Source organism: Panthera onca, chromosome A2, assembly GCF_046562875.1.
Source record: "Panthera onca isolate mPanOnc1 chromosome A2, mPanOnc1 haplotype 2, whole genome shotgun sequence".
NCBI lineage: Eukaryota > Metazoa > Chordata > Mammalia > Carnivora > Felidae > Panthera > Panthera onca.
The window spans coordinates 150,846,470-150,860,482 of NC_138340.1; the positions used below are offsets into that span (position 1 = coordinate 150,846,470).

Here is a 14,013-nt window from a genome sequence, read left to right on the forward strand (position 1 = left end):
AGTGATTCAGGTCAGCTTAATTCTAAGTCAACGCTTCTTTCTCTTTTTACTTGTTTATACTCCTGGAATCTTACTATTTGCACCTTTTTCTCACTGTCTGACCTAGAGGCTTGGGGTCCAAGTTCTGTAATTGACATTTGACACTTTGGCAGCCATGACGATACGCTAACACCCTGCCTCTTCTGAACATTTCATAGCAAGAGAACTATGCAGATTCCATCAAAGCAGCCATAGCGTATATTACACTGGGATTTTATTTGAGCTCAGGAGGTCTTTATTTTCATCACTAGTCACATAATGTGGCCTAAGCTCATTGATGCAGAAGAAGCAGTAATATCCGCGGTTAAATCCTGTCAGTTTCGTTGTGGTCAGAGCACGCAAGTGCTGACCGGCACAAAAGCAATCTTAATAATTCACAGACCCTTGATAAACTAAGAGAGCGACTTCACTGATAAGTTATTGTTGTGGGGAAACCGGCCATGCTGTCAGTAATAACTTAAAATCAAGTAAAACAATGTAGCAGCTCCAGGGTGTACCTTTTCCAGTAAGACCTACTTAGCAAGTAACTGGTGGTAGAAATCAGAACTATGTAATGTCTCCAAGCCAGGGGGATTGGGAGCTATATCCAGTCATCGAGCAGGAACATCTGTCGTGGAGAAAACGGCCTGGTTTTCAAGAGGAAGAAGGAGGCCTTGATTTCCAAAGTGATTTTTTCTCACAGGAAACATTTATTAGGTAGTTAGTTTACTATATCGTATGAGTTGCGGGGGACTTGAAGAGACAGAAGACGTCTCTCCCCTCGAGGGGCTCCCTGTAGGAAGTGGCTGGTGTGTGAGGCCTTCTGTACTTGCTTTCTCAGGAACAAACTACTCATTACATCCAAAAGAAAGCCAGTCAGATATCGCTAATAGCACTGTGGTCTTAATGACAGTTTTGGCCTTTTTAATAAGACAGGGAAGTTTTTTCTCCCTCCCAACTCACCCAGTGCAGTGGTACTGATGATTAGTGGAAAGCGAAGAGAGAGACAGGTGCCCCCCCACTCTCCAAAAGTAGAGAATTCCTATGAAACCTTCCGTAAGCCAAAATGACATAAAGCGAAGAGGCACTTGCCATTCATTTATATGGAAAGACGTTTGAGCGTTTCCAGACCTCCGCAATAACCTCTCTTAGGCTTCCCTGATACCTTAGGAACTTCTTGCTGACGGGTGTGCAAAGTAAATGGGCGTAAAGCACAGACGCTCGCAGGTGCAGCTCGCAGCTCCGGCGGCTCCGTGCAGAGACGCTGGGTGCAGTTCCCCGGGAGGCGGCCCAGTGGCACCACTCCAGTTGCTCAGGTTGCGCACTGCCCCTCGAAGGGCTCGCCGCAAAACCACTGAACACTACTTGGACTCTTCTCGGAAATCCAAAAATCCTCTTCAGATTTCCTCCGGTTAGCCAAAACAGGTACTCATGTAGGTCTTTTGTAAAAGCAAAGTGGCGTAACCAGAACTTTTGAAAAGCCGGGGATACCTGTACTGATTTCCGTGTGTCTTCTGTCTCTACTTCTTTTTCCTTGGACAAAGAGAACAGTACAAGCCTCTTTCTAAAGGGGGACACTATTTCTTTATGGGAATTTGGTGCCAAGGGTAAAGAGAAGCCATTGAAGGGAGATGCTTAGAAGGGAATCAGAGTAGTGAGAAAACAGTACTGATCGCCACAAAGAGGACTTGCCAAGATCGCCTTTTTGTGGTGAGAACTTAGGATAGAAACGCTGAGGAGAAAGTTCCGGGGGAAGATTTTCCTCCGAAAGAGGAGATGTGACTACACAGGTGGGATGATTTGATTTCTCCTCCAACTCCTAAAAAGGGGTTAAGGTATTAAGAATAACATGGAAGCCAGTGAGGCTAGTTTGTGAGGCTTAGTTAGCCTCTGAGGGGCGACTGAGTCAGCCTTTCTGCTCTTCCTGTCCTCAGAAAGACCTGGAGAGCCCAAGATACAGGACGTGAGAACGGTGCTAGGTTTTCCTGAACTACAGTGCTGAGGAAGGAGGGCGGGGAAGAAGGCACTAACGTCCCAGCATCGGAGGCTTCCTGCTCATCACCTGGGGTGGCAGGCTGTGGAATCTTCTGGTGGGGGTTGTGTGCTCCTGGCGGCTTTCTTGGTCAGATTCTGTTCAGCGCTCGTAGCTCCTCTGGCTGGGCTGTGTGCCCGCTTGTGTCAGGCCTGATCAGTGAGGTTACTGACCTTAGCCCAGGCTGGAAAAGTGTCCAAGTGGAAGAGGCTAACTCCCCATGTGTTGATGGCCACCATCACGATCACCAGGCCAATGACATTGACCCCCAGGCCAGCTTTCACCTGTAGGACACAAACCAAGCCCACCCAAGTCACTGAGCGGGCAGCAGCACAGACCCCGGGTGCTCCTCTGTGCCCCCCGCCCAAGGGTTGGCGCTAGTCTGTCGCAGTCGCTGCCTGGGATCCGTAGTGTTGCCTCGAAGGGTGTCTTGGGAGTGTGGCAGGATGGGAGAGGCCACTAGAACTGTCTCCACCTGCAGTGCCGTCACTCCCAAATGGAGGCCTGGCACGTGTGTGCTTGGAACACCAGGTCTCCGTTTAAGACTCACGCCAAGCAGGGGGCCCGCGTGATAGGGAAGTGCATTAAGGCAGGAACTTCTCGGAACCTTTAACGTGCTGATACGTAGGGGGACCTGTAGGAGAGGCCAGGTTCTACAAAGCCTTTGCCACTGTTAACCGTGTTTTCCTTCCCAAAGGAACGGCCTACGGAAGGTTGTGTACGTGGGGTTCACGTGGAGAACCAGGTCGGCTGCCTCTGCTCAGCCCTTCGGCGGGAGAGTGACGCAGGCGAGCTAGCTTTGCTTCTTTCCGCTGAGGGGATGTCGCCTCCACGACTCAGCCCTCCCGTTTCCGCCACGGAACTGAGCCTCACAGGCCGAGGGGGGGTGTGGGGCAAGATGGATGGCCGAGCCAGGGCCAGATGGAAAAATGTACAGTAAGGAGGGCTAGCGTTAAGTTGGGAAAGCCGTGAGGAGATGGTTCCAGGCAAGTGACTAGATGCGTTGGCTCCCTGCTTTGTGGGCAGGGCCCTGGACGTATTAATCGGCCTTGCCCCCTGGGCTTTCGGCGTGGAGGGCCGCCCCTGTCTCCTGGCAGAGGGGGCAGGTTCTAAAGGGGCTGATCCTTTAGAAGGAACCACGTAGAACATTTGGTTGGCACCCCCACCTTTAGAAGATGAGGAAATTGAAGTCTCGAGTCAGCACCCAGGACTAGCTCACTTCTTGTCACCTGGTGCCTTTGAAAGGCGCTGTCTCTGATCCCTCGATTCCAGGGTAGAAGGTGCGGGGGGATGGGGTGAGTGGTGGGGGCACCCGGGAGAGTTAGCTGGGGGGACAAGAGAGTTGGGGCCGAGCTCAACTCTCTTGAGCAGACAGGGTCGCACAGTAAGACATGGGGCGGTGGGGGGGGGATGGCGGTGACCTCCCTTCCCCGAAGTATTACAGAGCACTTAGGTGAGTGGGTTGAAAGCTGAAAAGGATCTGAATATCTGCTCCTGGCCTGGAGCTCTTGCTTCCTTTCCTCCATTTGATATTTACAGGGCCGCGGAGAACGAGTTTGGACTCGAGTGAAAAAGAATTGGTGAGGCCCTGCGCCGTCATCCCTTTCCCTTTCCCCTGGGCCCCTGTGGTGTCTCCCACTCGGCTCCCATGAGTAAGCCAGCAGCTTTTTGATTGAACATGCCTGCTGGTCCAGTGAAGAAATGGAGGCAAAGACTGCGTCTCGTGTCTGTCCCAGCTTTGTCTGTCCGTGTACCCACTGTCTCCCAGAGTAGGGTGGCAGAGGACGTGGTTGCTATTCTTGGTGCCTGTGGACCAACCGAAAGCCTTCTTACCAGCACCATTCTTTCTACCACACTGCACTGGGTGTTGGCAGACCACAGGCGCTGCCACAAAATGATAAAGTTCAGGAGAAGTCCTCACGGCTGCCGGGGCTGGCGGGAAGAGGGTGGCCACGACTCACCATATCTTTGATCTGGCAGTGCCCATAGCTGAAGACGATGGCGTTGGGGGGATTGCCCACGGGCAGCATCACTGCAAAGGAGATGCACATGGTGACTGGGATCAGGGTGTAGAGTGGATTAATGTGCAGCGTTTCGGACTAGGAGAGGAGAGAATTCACAGACACGTTAGCGTCGAGATTATGCTGGCGTTTCTTGGGCTCAGCATCGCAGGCACGCTTTCAATGATGGTTTGCTGTTGGCTAACTTGGCTGGAGACCATGTGCTGGGGGTAGTTAAATCACCACCCTCAAGGGCATACAGTGCCGGGCAACCCAAATGGGCTCAATCTGCTCCCTCTCTCCCCATGGAAACATGGGCCTTAAGTTCCCTCCTGGAAGGGATGTTTCATTTCTTGGGGCTGGTCTAATTTTACTCCTTAGCTGAGAGATTCATCCTTCGAGCTCAAATCTCATGAATAAGCTGCTTTGATTGGAGTGGGAGGCTCCTTCATCCTTGGGGCGCAGAACCAAGGTTGTTTTTTTGTGTTTTTTTTTCTAAGTAAGGTGTTTGCTTTGCATGGGATTTGAACCCATGGTCTTGCCCTCGTCGTTGAGGGGTTTTAACTAAGTGCCCTCCTGTGCTCACACAGGTGACAGGGAGACATCTGAGCAATGAGCAGAGAGAGTGACCGGGGGTAGTTTGGGGTTAAAAAGAGCTGAAAGATATCCTTTTGTGGGGGATGGGGAGGAGCCTTTATTTTCTAGGTTGCAGCCTGTGGATGGGACAGACGCAGCATCGTGTCTGGGGCGTCACTTTGGGCGCTGCTCAGCCGGGCTAAGATCTGGCAGTTGCTCTCCTCCCCTGGTCTGTCAGTAACAGACTGTTCTGAGACCGTGGGGTAAGGCTGGCATTGCCCTCAATTCTCAGACTCTCCTGGACAGAGAGACTGGGGGGAAATGGTGATGACAGAGCTTCAGTCTCGGTCTTTACAGCTGAATGTGCTCCTGGGGGCATTTTGCCTCCATTTTCTGTCGTTATTCCTCCTGCCCTACTGTTACATCTTAGGACAGAAAGAAATTTGATGATGGTGAGGAATTGGAATCCTAGGGTTTTAAAGTCATTTTGTCTATTCAGAACTGCCTCAAAACTAATCCTGTCTTTCGGAAAGGATTTTCTAGAAGCCTTGCTACAATCTATTAATTTATTGATTTACTTCTCCGTGGCTCTTTGAAAGACGTCATCTCCAAACTATGGCTTGAGCACCAATCATTGAAGGCCATGGCAATGACCAGAGGAGAGGGGCAGCCATGGGACTGCTCCCTGGGCCCGGGGGAGCCCATCTGGACACCTGGGAGCCCTGCCCCACTCACCAGGCTGCATAGGATAGGCAGGAAGATGGTGATGGTGGCTGGGTTGCTCACAAACTCTGTGACAATGGACACCAGGATGCATGCCAACAGGGTGATGGCCCACGGTGGGAGGCTACTCAGAGACAACATCTGGTGCCCAATCCATGTGGAGAGGCCAGAGCTCTGCAGGAACACAGGTGATACAATAAGAAGAAAGGAGGAAACACCCATTCCCAATGGAATTCTTAGACTCCAGAAGGTCAGGGATGTGGGGGGGGGGGGGGGAGGTGCTGGAAGGAACCAGCAGGAGTCATCTAATTTGCCTCCCTATTTTCAGGTGGACTGGACCCAGAGGCATTACTGATTTGATGATTAATTAGACAGTTTTTATAGCCCAGAAAATTCTTTATGATTGTATAATGGCTAGAGATTTTGGGGGCGACTAGCCCCTCAATGTCAATCTCATTACTCTCTCCAGCTTCTGACATTCTCACTCTGGGTATTCAGTCAACAGTGCTTTTTACACAGACTCCCCAGTGTAATCCTCACTTTTGCTTTTGAAATCTAGCTCGCTTATCACCTGTGAAAGGGTGAAAATTATCAACATCTTTGGATAATGACCTTTCCTGTGGTTTTGGGGGAGTCAGTGGGCAGGGCTGAACACTAGAAGCTTTACATGAGTGATGAAGGAGAGGATTACGGGTCTATCTCCACTTAGTGGGAAGGTGCCTCCTCCTGGGAAGGTGACCCAGAAGCCGAGTCATACAGTCCCAACCTGTTTCAGGTTCAATCTCATCATGGCTGACATCAGGATCTACAATCGTCAGTGCTTTTTCATGACACAAGATATAAAGGCATGCTGCCACTCTTGAACCTTTTCCATTAGCAAAATTTACATCGATCCGCTCCAATAAATGAATATTCCCTCTTGGAATAACTTATTTGGTTGGGAACTGTTCATTTGCCAATGGTGAAGATCCCCTCCCTCCCCTAAAAAATGAAGGACACCATTGAATCCTCGTACTAAAAACCCCAGGTCGCCATATACATTCTCCTCCCTCCCTCCCTTCTCCTCTCCATCCTGTGGTTGATGTGCTCTGCTGTCCCCTGAGTACCCTGGAGACTGCAGATGCACTAAAGGACTGGAGAGTAGGGCTGGAAGCAAGGTGAGACATCTTATAACTCCTCAAGGTCAAGTCCTACTCATATTTTGCTGTTAAAGACAACCTCACCGCATCGTCAGCAGGCTTTTTCTCCCTTTTGCTGAATTCATCAAAGGCTACTTGATCTCTATAGCACCCCAAGGCGAGCTCATAGGCAGCTGGTGACCGAAGGCCTTCAGAAGTCTCTCTGCTGTGGCCCTTTTACCTGGGAGCCTTGACCGAGAGCTGCAAATCCAATATGCGGGGACTACAGCAATTCATGGTTGGTACAGAGCTTTGAGGCCTATAGGAACTCTGTAATTATTATCTCGTCTAGCACATTAAACCTGGCCCACTGGACAAAGACAGGATAAATTGATAAATTTAAAAATAAATTGATAAATAGGATTGCGAAGTTAGAAAAAAGCACAAAAAGGAAGTCTTACTTCTTTTTAAACCTTGGTATGCATTTTACATTGGATTTTCCTCATGTCAAGACTGAAATGATTTCAAACTCGGTAGGAATCACTATGTCATACTTGAATTATATTACTAAAATTAGTAGAGTCATTAGATTGTACAGAAATATGAACTATGCTATCTGTAGTACATACACAATTTAGGTTTAAAAAAAAAATCTTTCCAGGCTAGACTCAGGGGCCAAAACTAACAACTGAAATTCAAAAAAGATAAGTATGATATTCTGAACTTGGAATCAGAAATACCAACAGCATGTATACAGAACTGGTTGAAAGACCTGAAGTTTAATAGTGGCTAACGGTTAAAAGAATGAGGGTTTAAAATTGTGTTGTTTATTTTCGAGAGAGAGGGAGGGAGAGAAAAAGCACGAGTGGGAGAGGGGCAGAGAGAGAGAAAGACAGAGGATCTGAAGCGGGCTCTGCGCTGACAGCCCGATGCAGGGCTCCAACTCACAAGCCGTGAGATCATGACCTGAGCCAGAGTCGGATGCTTAACCCACTGAGCCACCCAGGCGCCTCCAGAATGGGGGTTTTAATTGGCTGCAATTTCAACATAAGTGTTGACATGAGTGCCATTGAGGCCTTGTAAAAGCGTCCATAAAAATACAGAATGGTGCTTGGATCAGAGGTGAGAGTTGGGGCTGGAGTAATAGGACTACTTGACTCTGCGGTAGACTGACCGCCTCTGGACCACGTTTGAATAAGGTCAGGGTCAAAGTGTAGTGAGTGGTGAGAGAGACCAGCGTGGTAAGGGGTCACTATTTCTTGATGAATGGTTGAAGGAACTAGGGACTTTTAGTTGAGAGAGGAAAAAAAAAAAAAAAAAAAGATCTAAGGGGATCTAATAACTTTTTATTATTTTAATAATTATTACCTAGGATGGGGCTCCAGAGGAGAGAGTCAGAGCCAATAGTGGAAGACAGACAGAGGACCTGAGCTGAATGTAAAGAACAATTCTCTGTTCCCTGCTCAAGAATACCCGGTCACTGGTGGTGTTCAAGCCCAGGGGTGTCGTGCAGGGAATTCCCTCATTGGGTAGACGGGACCCAGTGTCCTCCAAGGGTCCTTCCAAGTGTAGGATTCTTTGACCTTATTATTAGTGATGCAGATAGCACTGGCCCTCAACGAATGGGCAGTCAGAAGTGAGCCAAGTTAATGAATATAGCAAAGGTCAAAGGACAAACGGTGTGAACCTGATTCTCTATTTTAGGAAGGGCTAATGCTTTCCCACTGGCCCCCTTTATAAGATCTCATCCCAGTTCTGCCCAGTCAGGAAATCAGGGCGCGTTTACAGCATATGCCTGAGCGTTAGCGTGCATTCTCCCAAGGGGCTCAATATATGCATAAGGACTGACTGAGGGTTAGTTCTCCGTGTGTCAGTGCAGGGTGTCTCCGGGCCCTTACAGACACATCTCCTAACACCACTGTCACACGCCCACAGGGAGATGGCTATGAAATCCAACAAATCTTTTGCTTGTGGCAGTGTGGGCCGGTGAGTGAGGTGTGAGTGCCCGTGTGCCAAGAGCCCATAGCTCAGCTGGTCTGTAGCTCTGTTCCCAGCAGCATTAGCTTAGGAGCTCAGGGCAGGAACAGGACACGGGATGGCCACTCCCATCTGGACTGTTCCCTTGGGTGACCATTCACCTCTCCCTCCGTGCCTTTGAATCTTCCTCCCAGAAGCGAAATGGCCATAGGTAAAGCAGCTTGAAAATTCTTCGGCCCAGTGACAACAGAATTCAAGAGTTACCTTGCTGCCTGAAGCCAGAGCATAGCCTCCTCCCACCAGAATGACAATCTCCCAGGGCATGGTCTTCTGGAAGTCCTTCCAGGTGATGATGGGCTCTGTCCCCCGGGAGGGCTCCTGGTTCTGCCCTGGATCACAGGTAGACAGAGGTAGAGCCAGATGAACCCTAATAGGTGGGATTCGTGGAGTAAGGGCCTAACTGATGAACCGATGATTTGGGAGAGGGCTCTGCCTCTATCGTGGGGTACGGGGGAGGCACTCAGAACAGCCCCGGTAAATCTCCTTCCCCCAATTCTGACTTGGGTATTATTGACTAGGGCCAGCCCCAACTTCTTCTCTCACCGTCACTCTTCTTCCCAAAGCAAGGCTTCTTTGCCGGGATCAGGAAAAGGAGGAAGCCGAGGAAAACGGAGACTGTGGCATCCGTGCGGTAGCCCTTCCTAGCAAAGAGACAGGCAGGGCTGGAGGAGGAGGGTAGCACGATGTCTCAGAACAGTCCCTCTGAATGCGGGGCCTCTCTTTGGGACCCAGGCTGGAGGGCGGTCAGCCTTCCCTCCTGCACCTGTTGCCCCACTAGCCAGCTGATGTCTGGAGGCTGATGGCTAAGGTGGATGTCTAGTGTGGATCTACGGGCCCTAGAGAAGGAGACATCAGGAGTGATTTCGGTGAAGGGGAAGGGAAAAGGATGAGTTCTCTTTCCTGCAAGGGCCACACCTCCACGTGTGTCTTTGCTCAAAGGAGAAGCCGTGCTGAGAGAGAGCGGTGGCCCCGGCCCTCCGAGGTCCTGCCAGGGTGGCACGGGGGCCTCTGCCTGCCTCTCCCTGCCAAGGCCTCAGCGACCACTCTCACAGCTGATCTTGAACCCTCAGAGCCGCCTGTGAGGCAGCTCCAGTAACAAGACCAAGGTCACACGACTGGTAAGGGGCAGCACCACATCCCAACGCGACACACAGAGGCCACGTGGCCATTTTCTTCCTGACGCCACACTCTGGCTTCCCTTAAAAGAGGGCACTTTCCAGGGAACAGAAGAGCGCTGCCCTTAAGAATGGAGGAGGGACACAGGTGGGACCTGCCTGAAGACTGTGTGTGTGTATGTGGGCGGGGGGGGGGGGGGGTGCTGGTGGTGGTGGTGGTGTCTCCTTAAGGAGGAGACAACATCACTTACTTTTCAAAGAAAGAATCCCAGCCAGGAACAAAGCCAGGCTCCCGGGTAAACCACAGCACGGTCATCAGGATGAAGAAAAATCCGGTTACCATTTCAGGGTAGCTACGAAATACAACAGAAAGAGCTGCTCCAGGAACCGCGAAGTCTGCATGTTTTTCACTTCGCTGCAGGCGCTCCTGCGTTCGGGGCTCAGAGCCACCAGCCCACGGTGCTGAGCGGCTGCCGGGAAGTGTGAAGCGGGCTGAGAAGGTGCCAGAACACATGGCGTTAACCGCGGGTCCTCGAGGTGAGGCGGGAGGAGATATAGGGTGGCACAGCGGGATGCGGTTGTACAACAACACGAGGTCCACGGGGCGCCCGGTGGCTCACGCGGTTAAGCGTCTGACTCTCGGTTTCGGCTCAGGTCATGATCTCACGGTTCGCGAGACAGCGCGGAGCCTGCTTGGGATTCTCTCCCTTCCTCTCTCTCTCTGCCCCAACCCTGCTCTCGCTCTTCCTCTCTCTCAAAATAAATAAACACACATTAAAAGGAAAATAAGACAAAACACAATACGGCCGGCGAGGAGAATGCGGTGGAAGAGGCCCCCGAACGCTGCTGGTGAGGGCAGGAGCTGCGACAACCTTTTTGAGGGAATGTGCTGATGTATATCAGGAGCCTTCAACTCGGTCCTTCCTTTCATGCAAGGAAATAACCAGAAATGCCAGTGCTATGTTACCTATTTAAGAATTCAACACTGAAAATGGAAACGACCTACATACTCAGCGATAGTCCATGACATCAGGTACATTTTGGTATAACTGTAGGCTCAAATGAGATACATTTAATCATCGTGTTTGCATAGCAGAGTTAATGGCCTGGGAATATAACGACAGCCTAATCCTAAGTGGAGGGGGCGGGAGGCAAGATATAATACTGTGTTTAGTTTGGATTGAATTTTAGCAAAAATACATATAATTTTGCACAAAACAAGCATATAAGGAAGAGTGCGTTATGTTAACAGTTGTTGACAGTTAATACTGAATAACTAAAAGTCGACTTTAGTTTTCTCTTTATGTTTTCCTTATGTCCTAAATGTTCTACAATGAACATGTATTCCTTTTATAAATTAAAACATTTAAAAATACTGCTTATGCCGGGATCCTTTTGCCCAAACTGTACCTGCCAATTGCCATCAAAGGAGAAACGGCCCCAGATGGGACACGAGGTCACTGGGGAAAGCTGATGGAAATTGCTGAGGATGGGGGTGTCTTCAAGTCTGTATCTGATGATGCCCGATCCCCCCCCCCCACCCGCCCCAGCTCCCTAGGAGTGTCCGTGGACCAGCGGTGGCCCATTCAGAGCAGTGTGAGGGGGCTGACTTTATGGGGAATTGGGCCTGTCCCCAAGAGTGTGGCTGTACTGACTCGCACATCTTTCCCCGGCCACCCCACGTATGACATCCACACCCACACCACGGCTATACCTTGGACTTCGAATATGGTAAACGGGAAGGGGGGCCACCTGGAGTCTGGGCCAGCTGGACTTGGGCATTAAGTAGCAGTTCTAAATGCCTGGATTCATAGTTGCGGAAAACTCCCCCAGCTCAAGGGACTGTCGAGAACAAGGCTGCTTATGTGCTCACTTTACCTGCCATGCTTTCCTGGGGGGAGAGAAGGTGAATGGCTGATTTTTACCTAATGGCTCCCAGCTTTTCATATTCCTCTTGGATCCTCTTCTCTGACAACGCTTCCCTTTTGGTCTTCTTCTTCTTGCTCAGAGAGCAGGTCTCTCTAAAACTGAGGAGGAAGAATGAGCAAAAGAATGAGACAGAGAATCCAAAGCAGGCTCAGCGCTGTCAGCGCAGAGCCCGATGTGGGGCTCAAACTCATGAACCATGAGATCGTGACCTGGTACCAAGTCAGATGCTTAACCGATTGAGCCAGGCACCCGATACCCTACAACTTTTTTTTCTGCCAGGTTTCACAGCCTCTCATCAGCCTCTCCCATAGGCTTTTGGGCATCTTTATCTGGGTATATCTCTGGTGTATGGGTGTGAAGTCATGTCTTACAGACTTGGGAAAGTGTATTTACATGGGGCTGTTTTCTACGTGCTGGAGGTATAGAAGTATGCAGCTGTCATTGATGTCATAGTAGCCTCTGTGTTATTAAAAAAAAAAAAAGTCTGGGGGTGGCTGGGTGGCTCAGTCGGTTGAGCATCCGACTTCAGCTCAGGTCATGATCTCGCGATTTGTGAGTTCAAGCCCCACGTAGGGCTCTGTGCTGACAGCTCAGAGCCTGGAGCCTGCTTCAGATTCTGTGTCTCCCTCAGCCCCTCCCCTGTTTGCGCGCTCTCTCTCTCTCTCTCTCTCTCTCAAAAATAAACATTAAAAAAAATTTTTTTTTTTAAAGTCTGCTCAGAGAACATTCCCTGAGCAATGGGAGTCTTGGGTCCCGTGGACCAATATCAAAACATCATGTGTATCTTCCCTTTATGTGTTCGAGGCTGGTCAACTTATGGTTATGAGGAAAAGGCTTCCTAAGCCGATTAATGTTAGAAATTATATTGCAGGAGGAATAGCTAACTTGTGGTTCTGAGAAATATGAGCATATTTCACACAACGACTAAGTATAAATCAGTCACGTGTATAAAACAAAGCCTAAAGAGACTTCTACTTGGAGTCACGTTTCTTTAGAAATTAGTTCAAATCACTCCGTATGCTTTGAATGAAATGAAACTACATTAACCACCCGCCATTCACGCTTGTTCTAAATCAGGCAGTTCCTTTAACCAGCTAGTTGGAATTAAGAACATTCCACCGTGGAGCTCATAGTGAAGTGCAGAGTCCGTGTATGTTTAGAGGGTCTAGACCAGGTGACGCCTGACTCCCCATCTAGTACGGTGCGTTCTCCTCACGTGTCCTCCAGGGTTATTGGTGGCTCCCCGCGGAGTGCTCTCCACGGCGCCCACCATGACTTTGGATGGACGGGAGAGCCTCGGTGCCTTGCTGGGCAGGGCCCTGGGACTCACTTGCAGCCCAGGAACAGCCAGTGCATCCAGAACCAGCTGACCACCAGCATGATGAGGGAGATGGGGAAGCTGAAGAGGAACCAGGTGCCGAAGTTGACCACCTCTGCAGCTGGGTACTGGCTGGAGGGGAAGAAACCAGGTCAGTGATTAGAAAAGGGTGGGTTCCCGTGTGGTGTCTGGGGGTAATAAGCGAAATGCTCCTTAAGAAGACATACATCAGAGCTAACGGCAGAGATGATGGTAACAATAAGGTAAAACGTTACCTAGAACTCACGTCTTTGACAGTTGCAACTCTACTGGTCCCAAGAATTATGAAGGAAACTTAAAAAAGGCACCTAAACACCCAAAATTGATTTCACTGAAACCTATATACTTTGCGCTCAGGAGAGCCACTCGGGAGCTCTTTGCTCTTAATTTATATAAAGATTCTTCTTATATGTTTACTCATCTGTTTTTCAGGACAACAGAGAATGCAAAGGACAGTCTGGTATACTTTGGGTAATAAAGTCACTGAAGCAATATGAGCTTTGACTGGGGGATGCAATTCTGGAGAAGTTTGGACTCTAGAGCATCAGGAGGGTCCCCGGTGTTGACTGTGCCCATAGGAGAACCATGACTTAGAATCTCTAAATCTTTGATCAACATGCACTGGTGTCTTAGCATCTCAGGGAAGTTACCCGGAGGACTCCATTCATCGCCAGGCAGGGCGGTGGCCCCAGCCCAGGTGTCGTTTCCTGGGGAGCCACATGTGAGCCACGACTATAGCCTAGACAACACCTGCATTCCTTTCCCCTTGGGCTCTTCTCTAAGCTGGGAGGAGACTGTGCCCCTCTCTTCACACTAGACACTGCATGGAAAAAGAGAACGACCGAGAGAAGAATCCCCCAGAGAGAAAATACAATGGAAGCACAGGACGCAAGAGTGTTTAATCTTCTCTGCCATCACAGAGAAACAACGCTGTTGTTTTGCACTGTGGCCTGGTCGTGGACTTACCTTTACCATCGGTGTGCCTCTTGGGAAGTTGTGACAGCTCGTGCCCTCCCTAAGGGCCAGAGTCACTGTCAGTCACTGTCAGTGACTATCAGTCACCATCAGTGGAGAGAAGGGCTTTGGGAGCTAGAAGGACACCAGAGGG

The 14,013-nt window shown here is 49.9% G+C and overlaps 1 protein-coding gene across 2 annotated transcripts in view; it reads right to left on the reverse strand.

The window, feature by feature from the left end:
* Nucleotides 1-705: 705 nt before the first annotated feature.
* SLC13A4 (solute carrier family 13 member 4) overlaps nt 706-14,013 on the reverse strand; it is a 44,112-nt gene continuing 30,804 nt past the window's right edge. For both annotated transcript variants that reach the window (XM_078438928.2, XM_078438931.2), the window contains 8 exons: nt 12,879-12,998; nt 11,545-11,646; nt 9,871-9,972; nt 9,048-9,145; nt 8,709-8,833; nt 5,362-5,523; nt 4,012-4,149; nt 706-2,334 (listed from right to left, as the gene is read on the reverse strand). In XM_078438928.2, the coding sequence (XP_078295054.1) occupies nt 2,197-2,334; nt 4,012-4,149; nt 5,362-5,523; nt 8,709-8,833; nt 9,048-9,145; nt 9,871-9,972; nt 11,545-11,646; nt 12,879-12,998 (985 nt within the window). In that variant the 3' untranslated portion in view covers nt 706-2,196. The remainder of the gene's footprint in view (nt 2,335-4,011; nt 4,150-5,361; nt 5,524-8,708; nt 8,834-9,047; nt 9,146-9,870; nt 9,973-11,544; nt 11,647-12,878; nt 12,999-14,013) is intronic.